We start from the raw sequence: 27,357 nt of genomic DNA, 5'->3' as shown, positions 1-27,357 counted from the left end.
CACACACACACACACACACACTCATGCCTCGGCTCGAAGCATTGCCCATTGGGCCACAGACCCTGGCCATATCCCAAGGCGAGAGGTGGGCAAGGAGGAGGAAGAGGTGGGGACAGGGTTACAAGGCCTGGGGACGGGGACAGGGGGTACCCTGTTCAGAGGTGACCTGCAAGTTCAAGTTATGCAGAAAAGTATCAAAGAGGCAAGACAGTCTCTGCCCTTAGCAAATGCCAGGGTCAGGTGGCATGAGAAGAGGCAGGGGGATAATATCTCCCCTAATGCCCCACTGTTAGGTCCCCTCCCCAACCTCCAACCCTAACAACAGGGCCAAGGAGTCTGTGCTGTACAAAACAGGCCAGGGTCAAGGGTCCAGTCAGTGGTGAGACATTCCAGCAGAGAGGCCAGGCAAGCCCCAGCTGCCCAGAGTACGAGTATCTCCTCCAGTTGCCTCAGAGCCTGTCTGTCTTTTCTCAGGCTCTGGGCTGAACAGGGCGCCAGTTGACAGGGAGGCCCTGTGCTTTCTCCCTCGGTGCAGCTCAGACTCCTTTGGGAGAGCTGGGAGCACCCTGGAGCGGAAGCAGAGCAGCCCTGGGGAGGCCTGGAGCTCTGCAAAGATGTGATGGAACCATCGTAGGCAAAAAAGAAGGAAGGAAGGAAGGAAGGAGAAGGAAGGGAAGGAAAGAAAGGAAAGGAAAGGAAGGGAAAGAAAAGAAAAAAGAAAAGAGAAAAGAAAAAGAAAAGAGTAGGAAAGAGTTTGGTAGCCCTAGGGCAGTATCTTGAGTAAGTTTATGCGGGAGGCGGGGACCAGAGGAGGCAAGGATACAGCCAGGCAGCAGCTCCCAGCCTGAGGGAGCCTGGAGTACTAGAATCACAGTGCCTCCTTCCCCTGAAGACTGCAGAGCCCCCAGGCCAGGCGGGGAGAGGGGAGGGGACCCCAAGGGATGTCCAGCTCCCTTAGGACAGTTGAGGGAGGGGCAAAGTCAGGCCCTCCCAGGGTGCACAGAGCCTCTCCCCTCCCCCAGACCACACCCAGCCCCAACATCTCTTCAAAGTCTGGAGCTGGCAGGCGGGTAGCAGGTGAGAAGTCAGTCCGAGATTGGGATCCTCCCTCCTAGCTTGAATGGAGGGTGAGAGGGCAAAAGATGGGACACGCAGAGGGCAGGTCAGTTCCTGGGCTGTGATCCTGGCCTTCAGGGTCCCTGTGAATGAGCGACGGGGCAGGGGAGGACTCCCCAGCTGGAGACATCACCCCCTGGCCGCAACACGGAGCTTACTGTGGAGCTCACAAAATCTAAGAGAGAGAGAGAGAATTGGAGAAAGTCAGAGACCACTAGGGCATTGGACTTCCCCTCGGCCAATCCTCAGGGCACAGCTGGGCAGAGGGGTGAGCTGTGTAAGCTTTGAAATCCCACCCAGGCCTCTGACCAGCGGGATGGCCCTGAGCAGGCCACTGGACCTTACTGAGTTCCAACTTCCTCATCTGCAAGCGGGCAGAACAGCTTTATTCACAAGGTGCTTCTATGGGTCAGAAAGACATAAAGAACGCCAGTCAAGGACTCTGCACAGTGTTTGGCACATACTAAATGCTGGAAATTACAGCAATTTATTTTATTTTTTACTTTTGTTCCAGAGGTCTTTGGCTTAGAACTGAACTCACTCATCTTGAACTCGTAGTGAGGGATGGAGATCCCTGGGTGCTGATGTCATTTTTAACACTGAGGTGTTAGGGCTCTTGGGGAGGAGAGGACGCTGAGTGGGCCTACCTCAAGCCAGTCACAACCCCAACCAAGCTCCTCTGGAAAGAGCAGATGGCTTAGACATGCACTTCCAGATGCTGCCACCAGAGGGCAGGCCCTGACTTCATACCAAGACCACAGAAGCCACGGGGGATCAAGGTGTCCAGGGTAGAAGGCTTAAAATTTAGATTAGCAGCCAGCAGCCCAGGAGGGCCTGAAAAGTGGGGAGGCAGTGGGGAAGCACCTGGCATTTGGACGTGGACTTGGGCTCAAATTCTGGCTCCACGACTTAGGTGGCTATGGGCAAATGACTGAACCTCTCCAGACCTTGGCTTTCTCATTTGTAAAATGTTGATCACGATGCCTGCCTGATGCGGAGTTAAGAGGAGTGGCAGATTTTACTGAGCATTCACTACATGCCCATTTATAGGCATAATCTTTCTTTCTTCCTCATAGGACAGCTCTATAAAGTACTACATTCTCACCACACTCATTTTATGAAGTGCAGGAAACTGAGGCTTCAGGAAGTGGTCACTTCTTAGCTCAGCCTGCTGCCAACATAATCTGTCTTCGCGGTCCAAGGGTTCCTCCGCAATACTAAGTACCTCCTGCCAAATGAGGTAGTCCTCACCACCGTTATCTCTGTTTTATAGATGAGAAGCTCCAAGAGATAAATATAATTAAAGGGAAGTGCTAAACACAGACCCAGCTCATGCTAATAGCTCGAGGAAGGGTGTGACTATGTAAATGACTACGACTTCTGGCAGAGAACACACACGCAGACAGACAGGGGTCTGTCCGTTGATGCCGTGCGGTGTTTCCCCTTGCTCAGGGGGGCAGGGCGGGCCCCTGGGTCAGAAGACTGACACTCCCGTGGAGAGGGATCTGGCACTATGTCAACGGTATGTGCAGTTTCGCTTCTGGAAAGACACCAAGAAGATACTTGTGTATAAAATGACAGAGACAAAGATGTTCATTGTATCATTGTCAGTAATAGTAAAAACCTGGAAACTTCACTAATAGTCCCTAAAAGGAGAATGATAAAAGAGTACCGTTCCTTTATTTTATGTAATGCTTAGCGCTGGATACAAAAGGCAAAATGGTCCTGCATGAAACAATAAACAGAAATCTTACGACATGCTCCAGAGCGGAGCGCAAACAGTGATCTGAGGGGGGTTTGAGGATGCGCAGATAAGCCTCCGGCAACAGCGGTGGCCCCTGAGGCTCTGGCCTATGTATAAGTTTTCTGTATTGTATTTGAATGTTACTTGATATATACAATATATGCAATATACTACATATGAAGCACAATTCAAGAACTGTAACTCTACCAATAATTTGCACACACCTACCTGTCCACCGTCTCCTGCTGCTGGCTTCCCCCATCCATCCCAAACACATACAACCACTATTCTACTATTTGTATTTCTCATTTCTTTGCTTTAAAAAAACATTATTACTATAAATATATGTATATTTAAACTATACATTGCTTAGTGATTATTGGTTTTTGAGCTCAGTAAAAATCTCACTGTGCTGGCCCTGGCCGCATAGCTCGGTTGGTTAGAGCATTGCCCCCATACGCCAAGGTTGTGTGTTTGATCCCAGACGGGGAATATACAAGAATCAATGAATGAATGCATAAGTAAGGGGAACAACAAATTGATATTTCTCTCTCTCCCACCCCCTCTCTCTAAAATCAATCACTAAATAAATCGTATTGTGTCATCTTCTGGAACTTGATCCTCCCCTCCCCAATAGTATGTTTCCAGCCCTACCCATTCTGTTACTATAAATGAAGTTCATTCATGTTCAGTTATGAACTATTCTGTAATGTGAATATATCACCATTTATTCATCCATCCTCCTGTCAATGGCCATCAGGGTTGCTTTTAGTTGTCTTCTAATTTAAAACTGCTGCCAAGATCATTCTTGCACGTTTCCCAAGGGTTTATACTAACGGGTTGGTTTGCTGGGTCACAGGCACGCAGATGTTCGGCTCTAAGGGATAACGTCAAATTGTCTTCTAGGTGATCCTACTGTCGGTACCATTCCCAATTTCTGCTGCACTACTGACTTTGAAATTGCCCCGCTCTGAGGGCGCGGGCCCGCCCCGCCCCCGGAAGTGGAGGCGCATTTACCTTTGTTGTCCTGCTTGAGCTCTTCCTGAAGCAGGTCTGTTTGCCGGTTGCCCAGCACGAAGGCGAGGAAGGAGAGGATGAGGGCGTTGAGGATGCCGATAATGGCCAGGATGTACGCCCAGCGCACCGAACAGTCCCCCAGGGAGTACTTCCCGGTCTTGGCCCCGCACATGTCCCGGATCGTCTCGGCGTCCCAGCCGTCGGGGAAGATCATGCAGCCCAGCACGAGGCACAGAGCTGAGGGGGCGCCAGGCCCAGCCCCGCCGCGGTCAGGAAGGAGGAGAGAAGAGGATGGTTACTTCTCAGAGCCCGAGGACCCCCCAGAAACACTACTCACTCCGCTCATCAACCCAAGATCTGGTTAACCGATTCCTGTCGGTTCCAGAAACTCTAGGGCCTGGGATGACCTACTGCCTCGTAGAGCAGACGCTTTCCGGAACCCACAAGGCCCTTTCGCGCCCCCACCCAGTCCACTCCTCCTCCAGGAAGCCGTCCAGGAATATGAGGAAATAGCAAACGGCCCCTCCCCCCCCATAGCTCCCTTTAGCATCTTGGCCATATTTACCCTCTCCCATCCTCATCACAATGTATTTAGGTCGTTCATTCAACAACATTTACTGAGCGCCATTTTTCTTCCATCAAGACGCTGGAAATGCATATTCTCACTCACACAGTTGAGCACTGTACTCAGAGAACAGACAGGGGTGAAAACTATAGGGTTTGACCCTGGATCTGTTAGTTATTATTATCAAAACTAGTCATACGGATTAAAATAATAATCACAAATAAGGAAATACTTGGGGATGAGAGGGCCTGATTTCAGATGAGGGGAGAAGGAGCAAGGCCAGAAAGAGCATTTGAATCAAAACGGGCCCCTGCTCTTCCCTCTTTGGCACCTACTCCCTCCGGGTTTAGTGACCCACTTTGGTAAATTTCTGGGGCTCTTCCCAGTGTTGAGCGTAGTCGGGTGGGACTCAAATGTGAGCCAATCAGCACATTGTATTTCTCTGATAACTGATTGGCTCAGAGAGGGGGCACACACCCCATATGACCAATCAGAACCAACCAGGCTCATTAGGCCCCAGAGGCTGTGACCTCGGCGCCTCCCCGTGCAGTGCTGGCGGGCACGTGACCTGTGACTGTGCGGTTTGCCGTTGCCCTCTTAGCGTCTGATGGTCCCGCCAGCGACTGGGTTACTGTGTCTGAGACCGCAAGGTCCCACGCCAGCCCACGGGGTGTTTAACCTGGGTGTTAGATGACAGTAATGACAAAGGGGGGCGGGGAGACGGTCAGTTCTGCCCACCCGTCCACGAGGCCCACCTAGCCCCCAGGAGAGGGAGGGACCCTCAGCTTTGCCACCTTCCTCCCGTGGCCCCAGACTCCTGCCTGACAGGGAGGTGGAGGCCCTCCCTCCCTTTCTCTTTCGGCTCCCTCTGCCCTCACCCGCCCTCCGAGCGACCGATAGCGTCCCCGCCGCCCCTCGGTCGCGTTCCTCAGGCTGCTGCAGGGCTCCATCCAGCACAGCACTGTGATCACACACATTCTAGCAGGGCTTCCTCCCCTCTGCAGCGCTGGCCTCCTTCAACGGGACGCTCAGCTCCAGCGGCATGGACGGCCGCCTAAGGGCGCGGAGGGTTCCTGCGGAGGGCGGGGCACACGCAGAGGCCTGCGGCGAGGCCGCGCCGGGCGCCTTAAAGAATTCAACAAGTTTGACAATGCCCGTTGGACACCCAGATGGAGCGGGGAGCGGGGGTCGGGGTGGGAGATCAGTGTTGCAGAGGTAACTTTGGGAGCTGTGAGCATGCAAATCCCTGAGACTGGACGTTACGGAAACTGAAGCGAAGGCTCAAAGACTAAACCCTGAGATACTCGTGCAGTTACTCGGCGGGAAAAGAGCAGGAGCCCACGGAGAAAGCTTGACCCATCCCTCTCCCCAAATATCCCCGACACTTGGCAAAGCCCTCCAGGACCCTATCGAAGAGGGGAGGAGGATCAAACTTCGGGGCGGGGGGCGGGGGCAGGAATGAGAGAGAAGGAGCAGACTCCGCGCAGCCGGGCACCCGCCGTCGGCGCCGCGCTCCCGCCCGCCCACGCTACCCCTCCCCACCCCGCAGCAAAGGGCAGGAAAAAGGAAAGATCCTGGGGCGAGGGCAAACCTAGCGAGCTTCTCCGCCTCCTTGCCAGCCCTCCCCTCGGGGTGCAGTGTCTCCTCTCCCGCCTCGGGAGCGTTCCCTGTCTCGAGAAAAACCGATCCAGCGTCCCGAGCTCCCAGCCGCGCCGCTCCAGCTCTTGCCGCCGGTCAGAGAGAACCCTCTGCAACCCGGCGCTCCGCTCTCAACGTGGCTTCCTCCCCTTGGCTCCGCGCCTGCACGTCCTCTCTGTCTGTCTGGCTCTCTCTGCCTCACCCCTTACGCGGCCCCCCCACCTCCGCGCGTGTTTCCTTTCCTTTCTTTCTCCACCCTTCTCATCCTTCTCTCTTTGCACCTGTCTCTTCCCAACCCCCTCTCCCTCTGCGGGGCTAGTGGTCAACTCTCAGCATTTAACATTTATTCAACATCCCTCCTCCTCTTCTTCTCTTCCTTTTTTCCCATCTCTTCCTTCTCTGTATCTATCCCTCGGCCCTTCCCTTTCCCTAGCTCTCCCTTTGCGCATTTCACGTATAAATTCTGAGTGCCACCCTCTGAGCAGCGCGCCGGGAACACTGGCAGAAATGGTCTCGGAGGTAGGGAGCAGAGGTGTGTGGGGAGGAATGAAATCAAGTCCACACACAGTGCTTGGAAGAAAACACACTAGGGGCTGAGACCCTGAGTATCAGGGTGCTCAGCGGATGCTGGCAGGCGAGCCTCTCGCCCACCTCTTTCTCTGCCTCCTTTGCTCTTCAGGGTTTTAGGTGTTGACTCTGTGGCCCCAAAGACTACTCTGGGAATGCGGAACATCAGAAATCAAGCAAATGAAGGAAAGCCAACCAGATGGGCTTCCCTGGACCTCAGGGAAGAGAGGAAAAGACCACTAGGGACAGCCTCAACCAGGAAAGTGACCAAGAGGCTCAACCATCAGGAGATGGGATGACTACAGGCAAGACAGCCTTCAGCATCCCCATTTGCTGGATGAGGAAGATGAGGCTGAGTTCTTTGGAGTCCAAGTTCAAGTCTCTTTTGAAAATAATCAGCTGGCGGAAGAACAGGCTGCTGCAAGCAAGGCACACGTGCAGGGTGCAGCATGGGGTAGGGGTTCTCCACGGCAGCATTTCTGATGCTTTCTGATAACTTTTCATGGCAGGGGGCCACCCTGTGCATTGTGGGATGTTTAGCATCATCCCTGGACTCTACCCACAATGTATCAGTGGTACCCCCAGTCCCAGTCATAATAAAAAATGTCTCCAGACATTGCCAAATGTCTCCTGGGGCACAAAATTGTCCGTGGTTGAGAACCACTGGTATAGGGGAGATGTTTATTTATTTTAGAGAGAGGAAGGAAGAGACAGAGAAACATAGATGTGCGAAACATCGATTGGTTACCTCCCACCTGCATCCTGATTGGGGACCTAGGTATGTGCCTAGGCTAGGTATGGGGGCCCTTGGATGGGGCATGTCTATACAATGACAGCCCACTGGCTTCCCCCGCTCCAAGAAGCCACGAGGTGTTGTGACAAAATGGAGATTAATGATATTAATATTGTTAGTAATGTGATTATAATGTTAGCAAATAATTTTGAGTTCTGAGCTATGTGCCAAGGTGGTAAGCTTCTGACACTCATGATTTCATTTAATCTCATAACAAAATCTATGAGGTGCTAAAAATTATTGTCTGTGTTTTACAGATGAGGATACTGAGGCTCAGAAGGATCAAGTATCATATCCAATGCCACATGGTTAGTAAGTGGTGGGGTCTGCATTCAAATCGAGGCAGGTCTTAATGTTTTTCTTTGAATAGACATTTTTAAAAATAGAGGCATTTACTTACAAAGTAAGCTTTACACTATCAAAGAAAAGGAACCAAGATTATTTGCTACAAATAAACTATTTATGTAAATATAAGTATAATGAAACCAAAACAATATTCTTAGAACCTGGCTATATACTTTGCCTGCCGAAAGAGCCTGAGGGCTGCCCCCTTATTTAAAAGACTTCTTAGTATATATGTGAGGAGTTAAAGACACATTAGCACCAAACTGAGACTTTCTCCTTGAAGTTATGAAACACTGTCTACCTTATACCATCTCAGCAGGAGGCTTAGCTCCATCTTTTTACTGTGCAACTACTGGCAAAGTCAATTTAGCTCTCTGGGCCTCGGTTTTCGTCATCTGTAAAATGGGAGTCATTCATAGAGCTTTTGTGAGTATCAAATGAGAGAGAAGAGGACTAGCAAATTACTAAGGGTAGAGTGGAGGCATATCATGGCAACTCTTGGCTGAGTGGAAAAAACTATATTGAACAAAAGAGGAGTCCTTTTCCAGATATTCAAGAAATATTAATAGTGACTGCTGGGGGTAGAAGAGTAGCTGAATTTTTATATATAACCATGACATAAATCAATAGTTTACTACAGTATCTGTTTAATTTCTTCTTTCTTACTATTAGAGCCCCAATTTTTAGCTGAGAACTTGCCTACTGAAAATAAAGACCATGCCTTGGCTGGGTGGCTCAGTTGGTTGGAGCATCATCCCATACACCATAAGGTTGGGGGTTTGATTCCCAGTCAGGGCACATACCTAGGTCCCCAATCAGGATGCAGGTGGGAGGTAACCAATCGATGTTTCGCACATCTATGTTTCTCTGCCTCTTCCTTTCTCTCTCTCTAAAATAAATAAACATTTCAAAATCTTTTTAAACTCTTTTAAAAAAGAAAATAAAGATTGCATTTTCAAGCCTCATATGCTGCTGGATAACGAAGCCACAAGAGTAAGTAAAAATGCCTTCAGATGTGTTATGTATCTGTTACATGCTATAAACAAACTTATAAGAATGCTAGAGTGTGCCCTTTGCTGCCCTTTTCTTCATCCATTTCTCCATCCTGCTGACTGGAATGCAGATGTGATGGGTAGGGCTCTAGCAGCCATCTTCAACAGTGAGGACAAGGGCTATACTCCAGGAGTGGTGGAGCAGAGCTCTGGAAGGAGCTACCAGACCATCTCTGGACTGCCTGCCTAACTCTCGGGCACTGGTTTTACAAAAGAGACTGGAACTGAGGGTGTATAAATCACCATTATTTGGGGTTTTCTTTTGGCATGCAGCCAAACCTAGTCCTAAATGATATGCTTTTCCTTCTGAATTTTGTGTCATGTGTGTGTTTTAGGAAAAAAAATTCTTTAGCTGTGTCTTTGGGTAAAGTCAGTTTTGTCATTAAAGGAATGGTGATATCAAGGCTACAAGGTATCTGGGTGGACACCATCATCATTGTTATGGTGATAGGCCTCATTGTGCAGGGTGAAGGTAGCACACTTGGAGAACTAATGGTTTCTGTAAAAATCATAAATGCATTTATCCCTTGACTCAGAAATGTATCCTATGGCTAAACTTGGGCGTGTACACAAAGGATGTATACAGGGTGCTTAGTGAACCCCTTTTTTTATAACAAAGGACTGAAATGTCTATTAAGAGGAAACTGGTTAAATAAAATATGATGTATACATACCATGGAATACTACAAAGCCATTAAAACAAGTGGAGAACAACTGTATGTGTTGTCATGGAAAATCTTCTAAGGTATATTAAGAAATTTCAAAATCAAGGTACAGAATAGTCTATATAGAGTGATCCCTTCTATGGTTTTTGAAAAGGATATACATACTATGGAATGCACTGCAACATTTAGAAAGAATGGGTAGCTCTATAGGGGCTGACACAGAGAGCCTTCTGAGACATGGTTTCTACTGAAGACAAGAATCATAATCTTTATCAAATCAACATGTAGCCAGTGTTTTCCATGTGCCCAGCACAGTTCTGCTTTATGTGTATGAATTGATGGTTATCCCTATTTGGAAGGATACGGGAGCCTGGGAGGAGGGAAGGAGAGGATCACTTACTTTTCATTCTATACCCTCCTGTACTGTTAAAAGTGTTTAATATCTGTGTGTATTACTTTTATAATAAAAATGATTTTATCATGTCCGATCTTTCCCCACCTATGTCAGGTCATGAAATGCTCTTAAACTTTTTTTCTTTTCTTTTTAAAGATTTTATTTATTTATTTTAAGAGAGAGGGGAAGGGAAGGAGAAAAACAATAATGTTCAAGGGAAACAGCGATCAGTTGCCTCTCACATGCTGCCAACCAGGGACCTGGCCCACAGCCCAGGCATGTACCCTGACTGGGAATCAAACAGGTGATCCTTCGGTCTGCTGGACAATGCCTACCCCACTGAGCTACACCAGTCAGGCTGCTCTTAAGCTTTTAAGAATTAAGAAATGAAAGGAGAGTTAAAAGGCAGGATAATACTTGAGCACGGGGAATAAAATTGGGATGAGACTAAGAAGTGGTGAAGAATTAGTAAGAGAAAATATATACACAGGTTTTTTTAAAGCTTGTACTATAAGTGTGCCTTTAGATAAGTCTTTTCTAAAAAAATTTACTTATTTATTTATTTATTTCTAGAGAGAAGGGAAGGGAGGGATAAAGAGGGAAAGAAACATGGATCAGTTGCCTCTCTCATGTCCTCAGCTGGGGACATAACCCACAAGCTAAGCATGTGCCACGACTGGGGATCAAACCAGTAATTGTTTGGTTCACAGGCATCACTCAATCCACTGAGCCACACCAGCCAGGGCAGCCTTTTTTTTAAATATGTTTTATTGATTATGCTACTAGAGTTGTCCAATTTTTCTTCCTTTGTTCCCCTCCACCCAGTATACCCCATTCCCTCTGGCAATACCACCCTTAGTTCATGTTCATAGGTCATGCATATAAGTTCTTTGGTTGCTCCATTTTCTATACTGTTCTTAACATTCCCCCTGTCTATTTTGTACCTACTAATTTGTACTTCTTAATCCCTCCACCTTTTTCCCCATTCTCCTCTTTCCCCCCCCAACTGATAGCCCTCCAAATGATCTCCATATCTAGGATTCTCTTTCTGTTCTGCTTGTTTGCTTAGTTTGTTTTTTAGATTTAATTGTTGATAATTGTGAGTTTGTTGCCATTTTAATGTTCATAGTTTTGATCTTCATTTTCTTGAATAAGTCCCTTTAACATTTCATATAATAATGGCTTGGTGATGATGAACTCCTTTAGCTTTACCTTTTTGGGGAAGCGCTTTATCTGCCCTTCCATTCTAAATGATAGTTCCGCTGGATAGAGTAATCAAGGTTGTAGGTCCTTCCTTTTCATCACTTTGAATACTTCTTGCCATGCCCTTCTAGCCTACAAACTTTCTTTTGAGAAATCAGCTGATGGTCTTATGGAAACTCCTTTGTAGGCCACTATCTGCTTTCCTCTTGCTACTTTTAAGATTCTCTCCTTATCTTTAATTTTTGGTATTTTAATTATGATGTGTCTTGGTGTGGTCCTCTTTGCATATGTTTTGTTTGGGACACTCTGTGCTTCCTGGACTTGTATGACTATTTCCTTCACCAAATTAGAGAAGTTCGCTTTCATTATTTTTTCAAATAAGTTTTCAATTTCTGCTCTTCCTCTTCTCCTTCTGGCACCCTTATGATTTGGAGGTTGGTATGCTTGAAGTTGTCCCAAGGCTCCTTAGCCTATCCTTGATTTTTAAATTCTTTTTTCTTCTTGCTGTAATGTGGAATGTTTTTTTTTCTCCCTTATGTTCCAAATCATTGATTTGATTCTTGGCTTCATCCACTTCACTGTTGGTTCCCTGTAAATTTTTATTTCACTTAATGTAACCTTCATTTCTGCCTGGGTCTTTTTTATGCTGGTGAAATAACCAATGAGTTCCTTGAGCATCTTAAAAACCAGTGTTTTGAACTCTGCATCTGATAGATTGCTTAGCTCCATTTTGTTTAGTTCTTTTCCTGGAGTTTTGTTATGTTCTTTCATTTGGGCCACGTTTTTTTGTCTCCTCATTTTGGCAGCTTCTCTATATTTGTTTCAGTGTATTAGGCAGGGCTGCTTTGACTCCATGTTAGCAGCGTGGCCTATTGTAGAAAAGCACACCAGTAAGTTGGATGGGGCGGGGCCTTAGGTGATCGCCAGGGTGGGGCAACCCATTGGGACCAAGTTGATGGAGTCTCTCATGTGGTGTTGCCACTCTGTCACTGTCTAGGGGAGGGCGCAGAGAGGGGACAATGCTGCTCCCTGGCCTCTGGAGTTTTGTCCAGGAGGAAGCTGTCCCCTGGCACTTTCCCTGATGCCAGACACTTTAATTTCTCCCCATATGCCACTGGTGCCCTTCCAGCTGCTACCCTGGTGCTGAAGCCCAGAGGGAGTGAGTCTGCATAAGTCCTAAACCTATTGTGGGTCCTTTGAGAGGAGACTCCTGAGAATCCCACAGTTTCTTCCACCACCCCAACCCCTACTGGTTTTTACAGCTTGAAGTTATGGGGATATATCTTGCTGGCGCTGGATCTCTGGGCTCGGTGGTCTGATGTGGGGCTGGGATCCCTCACTCCCAAGGTATCCCTCCTGATTTTTATCTACCACACGTGGGTATGCGACCATCTGTTCAGCATTTCTGTGTGTCTGCACCTCTCTGCACATCTTCACATCTCCACCCCTCCTACTCCTCTTGATGAATGTAACTTCTTTAATATCTTGGTTGTTGGCCTTCCATACAGCTTAGCTCAATTTTGTGATGATTCTGGATGATATTTGTTTTGTGGTTTAGTCATAATTTTTGCTGTGGTTGTGTGAGGAGGCAAGCTGTGTTAACCTATACCTCCATCGATATGTCTTTTTAATGGTGCATTTTATGCTTAGCTCTTTTAATAGTTTTATTATAATACTATTACACCATCCTCAAAGGGCATCCACTGAGCTGGGCACTCCTAGAAGAAGATCTCTATTTTTGCTCATCTCTCCCCACCATGCCTGACACACCATAGCTAGTACTCAACTGGGTGGTCAGACTGGATGTCCCCCAGTGCTTTCAGTCCCTGAGCAGACTCCAAAGAAACTTGCTAAGAACTTAATTGCATCACCGCAAAATTTATATGTGGAAGCCCTGTCCCCCAATATTATGGTATTTGAAGGTAGGTTTTGGGGAGTTAATTAGAGTTAGGTAAGGTAATGAGGGTGGGGCCCCCATGATGGCTTTAGTGCCCTTATAAGAAGAGAGACCAAGAGCTTGCTCTCTCTCCGTCTGCTATGACAGGGCATGGCAAGAAGGCAGCCAGCTGCAAGCCAGGAAGTAGGCCCTCACCAGAACTCCACTGTGCTGGCACCTTGATCTTGGACTTCTCAGCTTCCAGAACTGTAAGAAATAAATTTCTGTTGTTTAAACTGCCCAGTGTGTGGGTGGTGTTTTTGTTCATCAGCCCAAGCTGACGAAGACAAGGCTACTCCCCTTGCTCCTGGTGTGGCCTCTCTGATATGCCACCTTCTGTTTTTTCTCTCGGGTCCCTCACACCCAGGCCCTATAGATGGACCCTCAGCAGGACGTGAGGTATAGGTCTCTGTTGGGCTGGAGGCTCAGCTGATGCAGAAGGAGTGGAGCACAATAAGGAGCTGACCCCTCATCACATACAGGTCCCCAGAGGCTGTGTGGCAAGTCCATCCTCAGCAAGAGAAGGAAAAGCCTATGGATTCAGAGGGGGCAGGGCTAGATAACAGTCCTGCACAGTGAATCACAGGCTCAGAAAGCTGTTGGCCATAATATCTCTGTGAGCTGAGCCTGCACAATCATGCCTGAGCAACAAGCCATCCTCTCTTCCAGTTATTCCCAGTGGCAATGTGCAGCTGTGTTCACCACAGGCATGAACTAGAAGGTTCAGAGCCCCAAACTAGAAACAACCCAAATGTCTATTCACACTGTGATGGAGAAATAAATTGTGCATTGTCATTCAATGGAATATTATACAGCCCTGAGCATGAACAGACTGCTGCTATGGGCAAAAACTTGGATGCATCTTACAGTCACAACATTGAGAAAAAGTGTGATTCCATTTACATTACATTTTTAAACAGGACAGTTATTACCTGTAGGAGCATTGAACAGAAGGAGGCGTGAGGTTAGTGATCTGGAAGCTATTTACTTAAGCACGGTCACTTTGCGGAACTTCTCTGAGCTGTAGACCCAAAGATTTTTGCACTTTTCTGTAAGTATGTTATATGTATGGACTTACAGAAAAAAGCCACATACCATTGTGTGTAATAAGTAAACCTAAATGCCACCAACAGGTCACTGATTAGAGTACATCCATACAGTGGCATACTACATGTCATAAAAGGAAGGGCGGAGCTCTTTTATTTTTATCCTCATCCAAGGACATTTTTCATTGCTTTTAGAAAGAGAGGAATGGAGAGGGAAAGAGAGAGAGAGAGAGAAAGAAACATTGATATGAGAGAGAAATATTGATAGGCTGCTATCTTGTATGCACCCTAATGGGGGAAATAAACCCACAACAATAGAAAGAAAGAAAATATTGCAAATCATGTATCTGATAAGGGACTTGTAATTAGAGTATATAAGGAACTCTTACAACTCAATAATAGAAAGAAAAATAACTTGCCCTGGCCAGGTAGCTCAGTTGATTAGAGCATCACTTGGATATGCCAGGGTTGAGGGTTTGATTCCCAGACACAGCACATATAAGAATCAACCAATGAATGCATAACTAAGTGGAACAAAAAATTGATGTTTCTCTCTCTTTCTAAAAATCAATAAATAAAAATTTAAAAGTAGCCTAATTATAAAATGAGCAAAAGATCTTAATAGATATTTCTCCAAAGAGGGTATACAAACAGCCAATAAACACAGGAAAAGATATTCAACACCAGGCGGCATAGATAAATGTGGTACTCGCCATCCTCCCATAACCACATGTCCCAAATGAAAGAACAGAACAGAACTTAAGAAAAAAAACTAAACAAAATGGAGATAAGTAATGTACTAGATGCAGAATTGAAAACACTGGCTATAAGGATGCTTAATGAACTTTAGGGAAGAGTAGATGAACTTAGAGGGAATTTCCACAGCATAAAAAAGAACATGAAAACCATAAAAAAGAACGGGTTTTGACTATGAAGGATACACTAACTGAAATGAAGAATAATTTACAGGGAACCATTTGTAGAGTAGATAAGGCAGAGAATCAAAACAGTGAATCAAGGGGAAAAAATGAGGATAATGTAAGGAGCCTCTGGGACAACTTCAAGCATACCACCATTCACATCATGGGGGTCCTGGATTAGAGAGAAAGCAAGAAGTTGAAAACCTAGTTTAAAAAATAATGACAGAGGCCCTGGCCGGGTAGCTCAGTTGGTCAGAGCATTGTCCTGATACGCCAAGGTTGTAGGTTCAATCTTTGGTGAGGGCACATACAAGAACCAACCAATGAATGCATAAAAGGTGAAACAACAAATAGATGTTTCTCTCTCTCTCTCTCTCTCTCTCTCCCCCCCCACCCTCCCTTCCTCCCCCATTTCTCTCTAAAATCAATCAATAAAAATTTTTTAAAAATAATGACAGAAAACTTCCCTCACCTGGTGAGAGAAATAGAAACACACATTCAGGAGGCACAGAGAGTCCCAAACAAGTAGAACCCAAAGAGGCCCACACCAAGACATATCATAATTAAAATACCAAAGGCTAAGGACAAAGAAGAGAATCTTAAAAGCAGCAAGAGAATAGCACTAACTTATCTACAAGGGAGCTCCCATGAGACTGTCAGCTGACTTCTCCACAGAAACTTTGCGGGACAGAAGGGACTGGCAAGAAATATTCAGAGTGATGAAAAGCAAGGACCCACAACCAAGATTACTCTATCCAGCAAAGCTATCATTTAGAATAGAAGGGCATATAAAGAGCTTCCCAGACAAAAAAGGATAAAAGAGTTCATCACCACCAAACCAGTATTATGTGAAATCTTAAAGGATCTTCTAGAAGAAGAAGAAGGGGGAGGAGGAGCAGGAGGAGGAGGAGGAGAGGAGGAGGAGGAGGAGGAGGAGGAGGAGGAGGAGGAGGAGAAGAAGAATTAAAAATATGATCAATAAAATGCCAATAAATACATATCAACAATTGAATCTAGAAGACAAAAGAAATGAACAAGCAGAACAAAAAGAGACTCATAGATACAGAGAACATTTTGATGGTTGCCAAATGGAAGGGAGGTTGAGGGTTTGGGTGATAAAGGTGAAGGAATCAAGAAGTACAAATTGGTAGTTACATAATAGTCATGGGGATGTGAAGTACAGCATAGGGAATATAGCCAATAACATTCTAATAACTATGTATGCTGTCAGATGGGTACGAGATTTATTGGGATAATCACTGAGTAAGTTATATAATGCCTAATTACTGTGGTATACAACTGAAATCAATATAATGTTGTATGTCAATTATAATTGAAAAAAAATGATTTTAAAATAATAAAAATACAATGAACATGTTCATGACCACACTTTTATTCCTTTTATTAAGTCCCAAATATGTGCCTTAAATCCATTCAAAACTGTAGAAATTCATTTATTATTAGTGCATTTTGTGTCTAAATAACCCCAACTTCTAAGTTGAACCTAGATGATAATGGCTTCATACTTCTATTTTTAAGATATATGTGTAGCCCCAGCTATGTAGCTCAGGTGGTGTCATCTTGATTCACCAAGGTTGCAGATTTGATCCCCAGTCAGCGAAGATACAAGAATCAAGAATCAACCAATGAATGCATCAATAAGTGGAACAACAAACTGATATTTCCCTCCCTCTTTCTCTTTCTCTCTCTCTCCCCCCCTCCTACCTTTCCTCTCTCTAAAACTAAAATAAAAAAATTAAAGATACACATGTAAAACCATCATTCAATTTACATTTTCTTAACATAATTATCTTGACAACCTATTTTTGCTTATCTTTTAATTTTTTTATGCTTACTTGAGGACATGCTTATTGACTCTAGAGAGAGAAAAATGGAGGGAGAGAGAAAGGGAGAGAAACATTGATGTCAGAGTGAAACAGGAATGGTTGCCTCCTTTGTTGCCCTGTCCAGGGACCAAACCCATAACTTAGGCATGTGCCCTGACCGGGAATTGAACCTGAGAACTTTTAGTTAATGGGACAATGCTCCAACCTACTGAGCTACATCGGCCAAGGCTGCTTATCTTTTAATTTTTATGGTGTGTTAGATTTTTTTTGCTTTCACAATAATCTGCTTTTAGAACTCTGGTAAAAATTGCTGTAATATGCCAAAGGAAGTTTTTCTTGAAAAAAAATTATTTTAATGTTGAGGAAGTAATAATGAGGCCAGAGATTACTGATTTCAGGAAGTCTGGGATCAAAAAGGCCTTCCATGCCCCTAAATATCCAGGTTTCAAGATGACTTAATGTTCTACTTTTAAAGAATAATTTCTTAGTGCTGCACTGGATTTTCCTTGTAGTTTTATTTTATTTTGCACAGTAAATATGTATAAGCATATTGTAGAAAATTTAAAAAACACAGAAAAGCACAAAAAGAAAAAAATGATCTGTAATCTCCCATTGAAAGGTAAATACTAATACTATTTGTGTATATATTCTTCTTATATAGTATAACTTTTAAAATAAAATGGAAACATACTGAAAAAAATGTTCAACACCACAATCATTAGGGAAATGCGAATCAAAACCACAATGAGATACCACTTCACAACCCCATATGATGGTTATAATCAGAAAGTCAGATAAGGTCCTGGCTGGATAGCTCAATTGGTTAGAACATCATCCCAATATACCAAGGTTGCGGGTCCAATCCCTGGTCAGGGCACATAGAAGAATCAACCAATAAATACATAAATAAATGGAACAACAAATCAATGTGTCTCTGTCTCTCTTGCTGTCTCTCTCTCTTTCTCTACCCCCAAAACAAATAAATAAAAAATTCAGTTAATAGCAAGTGTTGATGAGGATATGAAGAACTGGGAACCCTCATATGCACTGCTAGTGGTAATGTACAATGGGGCAATCACTTTGGATAACGGTGTGGCAGTTTCTCAAAATGTTAAATATAAAGTTGCCATTGAGCCACCAATTCCACTCCTAGGTATTGTACATACCCAAGAGAAATGAAAACATGTGTCCACACAAAAACTTGTACACAAATGTTCATAGCAATAGTCGTAACAGCCAAAAGATGTAAACAACCCAAATGCCCACCAGCTGATGATTGGCTAAACAAAATGTGTTATATCTGCAAAATGGATTATTACTCAGCCATAAAAAGGAGTAAAGTATTGATACATGTTACAACATGATGAACCTCACAAACATTATACTAAGTGAAAGATAGCAGTCACTGAAGACCACATATTATGTGATTCCATTTATATGCATTTTCCTGAATAGGCTAATATACAGAGGCAGAAAGTAAATTAGTTGTTGCTTAGAGGCTGAGCAACCCAAAGGAGAAACTGGTTTGGGGGTGATAGCCAAGTGGCACGAGTCTTCCTCTTCGTCTTTTTTTAAGATTTTAAAATTTATGTTTTAGAGAGAGGGAAAGGAAGAAAGAAAGCGAACAAGAGAAACATTGATGTGCAAGAAAAATATCAATTGGTTGCTTCTCACACGCTCTCAACTGGGGACCTGGCCCACAACCCAGGCATATGCCCTGACTGGGAATCAAACTGGTGACCTTTCAGTTTGTGGGATGACACCCAGTTCACTCAGTCACACCAGTCAGGGCACAAGGCTTCTTCTTGAATTGATAAAAATATTCTGAAACTGATTGCAGCAATGGTTGCACAAATCTGTGAATGTGATAAAAAACCACTGAATTGTACTCTTACATGGCTGAAATGTATGGCATGTGAGTTCTAGCTCAATAAAGCTGTTATTAAAGAAAGGTGGGCAGTGTAGTCTGTCTGTCTCTCTCTCTCTCTCTCTCCACTCATTCTGAGGTCTCCTGCAAACACCTAAGTGCAGCTAGATTCCTCCAGCTTCAGTCAACCTTCAGAGGACTACAGCCCCCACTGAGGTCTTTTATTTTTTAAAGATTTTATTGATTTATGTTTGGAGAGGAAGGGAGGGAGAAAGAGAGGGAGAGGAACATCATTGTGCAAGAGAAACATCAACTGTTGCTTCTTGAAAGCATCCCAACCAGGGACCGCACCTGCAAACCGGGCATATGCCCTGGCTAGGAATAAACCTGCAAACTTTGGCTTTGTGGAATGAAGTGCAACCCACCCACACTGGTCAGAGCCCCCCACTGAGGTCTTTGTTGCAACTTCATGAGAGACCTTGAGCCAAAACTACTCATCTTAATTCTTCCAAAATGTCCTGTGACTCACAGAAACAGAGATAATACATGCTTGCTGCTTTAAGCCATTAAGTTTGGGGGTAATTTGTTTTGCAGCAGTAGATAACTAATTTATGTTTTAAAATGTTGTTTGCATTTGCTTGTATATTTATGGGATTTTTGGAAAGGATACTCAAGAAATTGGTAACAGTGATTGCCTCCGTGAGGATCACTGAGGGATGAAAGCGAGGACACTTATGTCTGATTGTGTACCTTTTTACCTTTTGAATTGTGTATCATGTGCATATATTAAATTTTCCAAAAAGTAAATAAATGTCTGGAAAATTTTAAAACAAAAAACAGTCACACAATTATTTGTTGCCTACAGATAAAGTCTAAACTCCTTACCATGGTTTAGAAAGCTTCCACAATCCATCTCCCAATCTCAGCTCTCACTGTTCCTTGCCCTAATTGCTTGTAGTCTATAGTAAGTGTTGATGAGGATATGAAGAACTGGGAACCCTCATATGCACTGCTAGTAGTAATGTACAATGGGGCAATCACTTTGGATAACGGTGTGGCAGTTTCTCAAAATGTTAAATATAAAGTTGCCATTGAGCCACCAATTCCACTCCTAGGTATTGTACATACCCAAGAGAAATGGAAACATGTGTCCATACAAAAACTTGTACACAAATGTTCATAGAAGCAGTCATAACAGCCAAAAGGTGGAAACAACTCAAATATCCACCAGCTGACAACTGGGTATCAGTTAGTATCACAAAACACAGCAGGCTATTTCCTACCTCCATGCCTTTGATCATGCTGTCTCTTCTGCCTTGTTCTCCTTCTTCTTCTTTCCCATCCTTTAAGACTCCACTCCAATGCCATTATTTTTTGAAAGGCTTTCCTGGCTGTCCTTAATTGTGTCAGAAGGCCCTGTTGTGCCCCCCAGAATACCCCTTGTATGACTCAATCAGTTCATGTGTCACACATGGTGGGACGATCTGTTTTATTCCCTGCCTCTCCCATGGGCTATGAGCTCCATGGTGGTGAGGATTCTTGATCAGGATTCCCAGAACTTAGCACAGTGCCAGGGACACGGAGGATGCTGTTAGTAATGGACTGATGCCAGAAGAAAAGGAAGAGGGTAGGGAGGGAGGGATGGGAGGTGGAAGGAAGGAAAGAAAGGAGAGAAGGATAGTTGGGGGAGGAAGAAAGAAAATGAGGGAGGGAGGGAAGAAATTCTCCCAATGTGCTCAGCAGTGTTATACACATTGACAAAGACTGACTAATATGAATAAAATCCTAAACCAAACCTGAAACAAACAGCAAGAAATGGGAAGGAATGTAGATGCATATTCCAAGCAGTAGTGACAGGAGCTCCTGTCATTGCTGTTCCTAGCCCAGAGTTCCCCAAGAGTAAGGACACACATCTGGAAGGCTGGAAGATCTCTCTTCTGGATGACCAACCAGCCCCTGCTCTCCCTCATCTCCTCACACACTCTGTTCTCCGCTGTGATTCCAGCACCAGGCAGTGCCTGGCAGATAGTAGGCACTCCATATTGAATGAACTGTAGTCAAACTCATCTCCTTTCTGTGGATAGAGGGTGTCACCTTGTGACCATGAACTTGCCTCTTCTCTCTGGGACTCAGTTTTTTCATCTGTAAAGTGAAGGAGTTGGGCAAAACTGATTGGAAACACTCTTTCCAGCTGATAGTTTATGACTTCTTAAGACCTTTGATCATCTGTCAAAACTCTTCCACCTGAGCATCAAGGACCCCCTCACCAACTACTCTTCACTCTATGTTACAGGAATAACATTGACTATTTATTGACCATTTACTGAATACCAGGAACCATTTTACATTCATCATTTTGTTTATTCTTTATACCACCTCGAGGTATGTACAATAATAATTTCCATCTTATAGATAAGGAAACAGATCCTCAGAGAGGAAAACCCATTTATTCAAGCCCAAACAGCTAGGAAGTGACAGAGCGGGAATTCTAAGTCCTCTGTTTTTCAACCACTACCCTACACTGTCTCCTCGGGCCCTCAGCCAGTCTTCCAATCTGAGTGTCTACTCCAGCCAGCAACCTCCTCCTGGCTAACCTCACCCAGCCCATAGGTAAACACTGAGTACACAGAGCTCACAGCTATAACTTTAATTTGCGAATTCACTTCCCAGATTCCAGTTCAGTGGTAAGAATAGGTTCTATATCCTTTTGGACTTGTGTTAAGTTTCAGCTCCACTTTTCACTAAATGTGTGTCCTTTGGGCAAGTCACTTTAACAGATGAAGATTAAACGATGTAATGAATGTGAAAATGTCTAGCACAGAAGCTGGCACATTGTGTGTTCTCAGTAAATAGGAGAGGTCAGGTCAAGGTTAGCAGAGATGACCCAAGAAGTCCTGAAAAGCTGACCCTTAGCTCCATAGAGAGTCACCTGGGTCTTCTAGCCTCTCTACTTTGCTTTCAACTCTTCTGGTAAATACATCCTGCCACTATCTCTACTGTTAATGCTCCTTTATAAACCTATGGGCTTTAGAGTCAGAGGACTGAGTTATAATCCTGGCTCCACCACTTACAACCTGTATGTCCTTGGACAGATGACTTTTTCCTCTTTGAGGCTCAGTGTTCTCATGTATAAAATATCAATAATGACATCTACTCCATAGGATTGCTGTGAGGATTAAATGATAGTATGCATGTAAATGTTTAGCAAATGGTCAGACATATAGTAAAGGCTTAGAAAATGTTAACTATTCTTTGTGAATAATAATAGCAGCCATAGCAGGTTCAAACTGCCAACTGATTAGAGTTAGAATCTAAATTCCTTGACTCAGTATTGACAGCTTTGCACATTGTGGCTCCATTGTTGCTTCCTGGCTTCTCTTCTTGCTGTTCCCTTATGTGGATGTCACCTTTGATCCTGATATGGTTTTCTCACCTCTGTGCCTCTGCCCATGATCTTCCTCTTTATTCAGAATGCTCTCCCATACCCCATGCTTATCTTACACCCTGTCCTGTTCAAGCATCACGTTCCAACTAAGCCCATAGCCTCTTTGATTGCCCTGAGTTTCTACTTCCATCTGCGCTAGTCTTACCTAGAATATCTCTCTTCCAGTGGTTACATTTGACTTCCCTTTGCAGGAATTGACCTTTCTCCACTAACAGTCCATGTGCTATAGTGGTGGGCATGTGGCTGAGGTCTTAGACAAAATCACACTGATTAATTAAGAGATGCACACCTGACCAAAGCTGAGCCAATAATAACCAGCCCTGGAACTTTTGCTGAAGCCATTAAGTAACAGATGTTCTTTTTAAACAGGCATTGCTAAGCTATAGCAATGAAATTTCAGGGATGCTAGTAGTGATATTTATCACCTTCAAGAGAAAAGTGGACTTAAAAAGAAGCCAACACAGAGGAAACAAGAAATAGAGAGAGACATGTCATAATGGCATTATTTGAGCATCCAGATGCTTCCAAGCCTGAAGTCAGATACTCTTTACTTTTAAGTTACGATATGTGAGTTAAAAACACTACACTATTTATTTTATTTTAATTTATTTAAGCCAGTTTGAGTTGGATTTATGTCACTTGCCACTGAAAGACTGCTGACCAATATAGTGATACAATTAGACGGTAAGCTTCTTGAGGGCAGGAATTGCATTTTATAGACTTAAAATCCTTGGGGACAGGAATGATCTCAGCATTGCAGCACCTGGCATAGGAGGATCACAAAGCAGGTGAGGAATAAACAAAGGAATAAACATCTCTTTGCATTTTCTCAAAGGTCCAGTGTTCTGCACTCAGGAGACTCTAAAATACTTGAATAAAAGTTCACTTGAACAAGAAACATACAATAAACATTTTAATTCTTATCTGAAACAAACAAAGCCTTTGCTCCTCTGCGGTTTCTCTGAGGATGTCTGATTTCTACTTTCTGAATGGAATGATCTTGGTGAAAGAATTTTTCGAGGAGCACCACAGGGCAGAAAGAGAAACTTCAAGCCTGCTAATCTAACCGATTAGCTCCCACCTTGTACAGGTGAGAAAACTGGAATTTAAGCTAAAAACAGTAGCTTCACACTGAACGTTAAGTCACAGGCAGAGTCAGCCAAGACCAGACTCACAGTCCAGTGCTCTGGCTTCTATTCTGGTGTCACTTTATTGAGCAAAGAGTATCAGTTTCTTACCCAGAGAACTCAGAAATCTCTAAGCAAAATGGAGTAAACTGCTCAACTCTGATAACAGCCCTCGGGGTGGGACAATAACACGAGGGAAAGAGTACTGGGCTAGTTTATTCACTTATTGGTCGTGTGACTTTGGGTAAGAGTGTAACTTGTCTAAGCTCAGTTTCCTGGGGGCAAGGGAAAGTGGTATTTGATCTCTAAGATCCCTGAAATTTTATAATTATGTGGAGATTGTTGAACAGCTCATCCAATCCCCAAGATTAAATCCATTTGGACTACAGAAAATTAAAAGGCCAAGAGGTCAGCAACCCATCCGCAGGCTCCCAAATAAGTCAAGGATTTGGGGGTTTCAACTGAGCGCATATCCTTTCCAACTTGCCTTTGGAAGGAGAATAGGATGGAAATACATAAAATCACTTTCTGAGTACCACTGAGAAATATAGAGAGATATGACCCATATCCTACAGTTTTCTCTTCTCACTTTCAAAGATCCTAAAAGACCCACATCTAAGTTGAATGGAGTGAAACGTGCCCATGAGAATGTCCACATTTGAATAAACACTGCCTTCTTCAAAGTATTTTTGAGGGAGTTAGGGCAATTCTTCCAATGGTACAGTAATTCCTCCCTGCATTTGCAGAAGTCCTCTTGGGAAGCAAACCAGCTTCATGACTTTGCCCTCACACCTTGGCTTTCATCCCAAGTGACAATTGTCAATTTGATCACCCATCATATTTCCTACACTTGGCCCTGAGTGACTTCCAGACATTTCCAAACATCATATTCCTCCCTTAAAAGATGGAGGTTTCAGCACACTCTCCCTCCTGGGAGCATGCCCATACCTTTCACGTTCCCCTCTTTTTTCCTTTTGAAGGGATCCCATGAGATTCATAATCAGGGGAGCAATGGATAGCAGGAGTTCATCTTGAGCTAACCCCCTGAACCAGTCCCTTTTCTCTGACTTTTCAGTAAGCCAAAGAAGCCCCACCTAAGCTCATTTCTTTCTATAACACTTCTAGAGAGCCAAAACAGCCCCATCTAAGCTCTCTCCTGTTGCTTCTTCTATGCTAAGCCCCTCCTTGTCTCACCATTCCCAGCCTTAATAAATGTACTCTCAAAACAAAAATAAAAATAAAAAGAAGGAGGTTTCCTCTTAGTGATGACCTTCAAGAGAATATACCCCAATGCTCCAAAGATAATTCCCTACAATATTTTCAGCAGGAGAAAAATCAACAAGTGATATAACACCTCCTCCAGTGAGGCTCTTTTGAAGGGGCCAATACTTGTTGAATGCTTTGAGGTACTTATTTTGAAAAACCATCTCTGCTTCATGATCATCACATTTTCTCTTCTCCATCTCACCCTTGAGGGCTCCAAACTTTTTCCTAGCCTTTATCAGCCTTCCTCCCCCACCCTCTGGCCCCACTTTCCCCAGCTCAACTGTCTCCCCTGCCTGCAATCAGGCAAATGCCCAAGTTGCTAAACCTTCAAAATCTGTCTTCGATCGAAAGGCGAACAGGCATCAGGGACCCTAATGGATCCTGGAAAACTGTCTCAGCAGTTTTTATTCCCAAAGGCACTTTTTTTTATTCTTAGGGTAAGATGTCTGTCTTAGACAAACATTTCAGAGGGGCCCAAGAACTCATTCTTGTTTGGACATAGCACGAGAACCCTCCTCCTTGCATTGGGTGAGGGTAGATAATGAAAGCCAGTCCTCCAGAGAGCCATGTTGCCAGGTTCTGTAAACTACTCACACTTCAAATGTTGAATAGACACTATAGACAGCCTCCTCCTATAGCTTAGCACAGCACTTTAAAGTTTACAAGATACTCTCATTTGCTCTTGGAATCCTCTCCACTGTTTTATAGATGAGAAAACCAAGCCTCAGAGAAGTGAAACACTCAAGTTGATGGTGTCAGCAAGTTAAAGGTCAAAGTCAGATCTCTTGAGTCTGCATCTCATGCTTTTCTCAATACAACAAAAATTGCTGCCCTGGCTGGGTAGCTCAGTTGGTAGGGCATCAATGAACCAAGGTTGTGGGTTCAATCTCTGGTCAGGGCACATACAAGAACCAACCAATGAATGAATAAATAAGTGAAACAAAAAATCGATGTCGCTCTCTCTCTCTCTCAAAAAACATTGCTCACACCTAGATTGACCCATCATTCAAATAATTATTTCCCTTAAAACAGCCAAAAGAGAGTCTCAGAGGCCCTCAGAGAATCTAACATAATACTAACCCATCCATAAATGCAGTCTACCCATAACCAACCACACAGCCCCAAAGACCCAGTTCTAAGGCTATGACCTCTGCCCCAAAGAGTCTTTCTCATAGAATCCTCCTGCCACCACGAGTGTGTGCCTTTAGATAGAGGAGCAAAATCTGTCTCTGACTCCTCCAAGAAGGGGTCCTAGAAGGAAGGCACTCCCATCCCGGGCTCCTATTCTAGGGGTCCCGTCCCCGCCCCTCCCCTACCTGCCAAGAGCTGCATCCAGGCGCAGATCTTGTAGACCGTGGCCGTGTTGCAGAAGAAGAAAAGCGCAAAGCAGGTAATGCAGCCGAGGATCAGCACCATGGAGAGCAGCACGAAGAAGGCGGCCGCCTTGAAGGCGCCGGACGGGATGGTGCTGAAGTCGGTGAACGAGCCGCGGCAGGTGAGCTCGCGACCCGCCAGCCCGCTGCCCACACAGTAGTGGAAGAGGCCGAAGTAGCCAGGCTTGGGGGTGCTCACGCTGTCGCCCACCCAGTAGGGCTGGATGAAGACCACCACGTTGATGATGGCGAAGCAGATGGTGAAGATGGCCCATAGCACGCCGATGGCCCGCGAATTCCGCATGTAGTGCTCGTGATAGAGCTTGGAGGCCTCCTGCGAGGGCAGCATGGTGCCCGGGGGCGGGGCCGGCGGCGGCGGGCGGGGGCCACCGGCCCGGGACCGACCGCGGGGCTGCCGGGCGGGAGCTGGAGACGCACGCGAGAAGCCACCCTGAGCCAAGGAACTCGAGAGGGCCAGACCTGGGGCGGAGCTGGGGAGACCCGAGGGCTGGTACGGGGAAGCTAGCAACGGGTCATGAGAGTGTTGGGTCAGTGTCTGTGGGCAAGGATCTCCAACTGGGGACTTAGGAAGGGACCATGTGAAAGTTGGGGGCTGGGATGAAGGGGCTGTGGTGAGGATAGGGGAGCTGCAACGGGGGGATTAGAAAGTAGTCATGGGGGTGTTGGAGAAGGAGCTTGGGGGCTGGTATTGGGGGAGTAGAGAGGAGGAGACCATGCGGAGATGGAATGGAGTCTGGGGGCCGGTATTGGAGAATTAGCAGAGGCGCTTTATACAGGGAGCTGGAAAGGCAATTTGGGGGTGGTACGAGGGGTAGGAGGTCTGGTACTGGGTGTTTAGAAAAGAGGGTAAGTGCTTCTATGATATTAGGGGCTGGGGGATTGGGAAGGTGATATGGGGGCTGGGACAGGGAGTGGGGGTGGTATGAGGGTCTAAGAAGGCAAAGTGGAAGGATCAGGGTGAGGCTAAATAGGAGTCGGGGGCTGGAGCTGCAGGCTCTGGACCCGGGGCGGGGTGGGGGGTTTCTAAGGGTCTCTGAGAAGCCAGGGCTGGATGGGGGCTGGATGTAGCCTGGGAGGGAGCCTAGGATTGGCGGGCCAGGGCTGGGGAGAGCAGTGTTCCAGGCCAAGGGGACTAGGGACCGAGGCCGGCGGGCAGCCTGGGCCGGGAGGGTCGGCCGGCGGACAGGAGGCGTCCCCGGGAGCTGGAGAGCGGCCGGGCCCGGGCAGGGCCGGGGGTGGGGGGGCGGCTGCCCCGCTCCCAGGCCGGACGCGCACGGAGGCTGAGGCCGCAGGGAGGGGATGCGGGGAGACCAACCTGGGCCCGGTCCGGGCGGCGGGTCCGGGACTGGCACAACCTAGGCGCCGCGGCTCGGCGCTCCCAGGAGCGGCTGCCTCGGCCCAGGCGGCGGC

The 27,357-nt window shown here is 45.5% G+C and overlaps 1 protein-coding gene across 1 annotated transcript; it reads right to left on the bottom strand.

The window, feature by feature from the left end:
- LHFPL4 (LHFPL tetraspan subfamily member 4) lies at positions 1-27,357 on the bottom strand. Its single transcript, XM_054595500.1, has 4 exons — positions 27,336-27,357; positions 25,870-26,277; positions 3,878-4,114; positions 1-1,291 (listed from the first exon to the last, which is right to left on the bottom strand). Exons 2-4 carry the CDS (start codon positions 26,273-26,275, stop codon positions 1,191-1,193), a joined length of 744 nt encoding a protein of 247 aa, XP_054451475.1. The 5' UTR covers positions 26,276-26,277; positions 27,336-27,357; the 3' UTR covers positions 1-1,190.

The sequence above is a fragment of the Pteronotus mesoamericanus genome, unplaced genomic scaffold (assembly GCF_021234165.1).
Source record: "Pteronotus mesoamericanus isolate MK-2021 breed Mesoamerican mustached bat unplaced genomic scaffold, CSHL_Meso_final scaffold_54, whole genome shotgun sequence".
Taxonomy (NCBI): Eukaryota; Metazoa; Chordata; class Mammalia; order Chiroptera; family Mormoopidae; genus Pteronotus; species Pteronotus mesoamericanus.
Note: the sequence above shows the minus strand (reverse complement) of the source record. Positions and strands in the feature narration are given on the sequence as shown.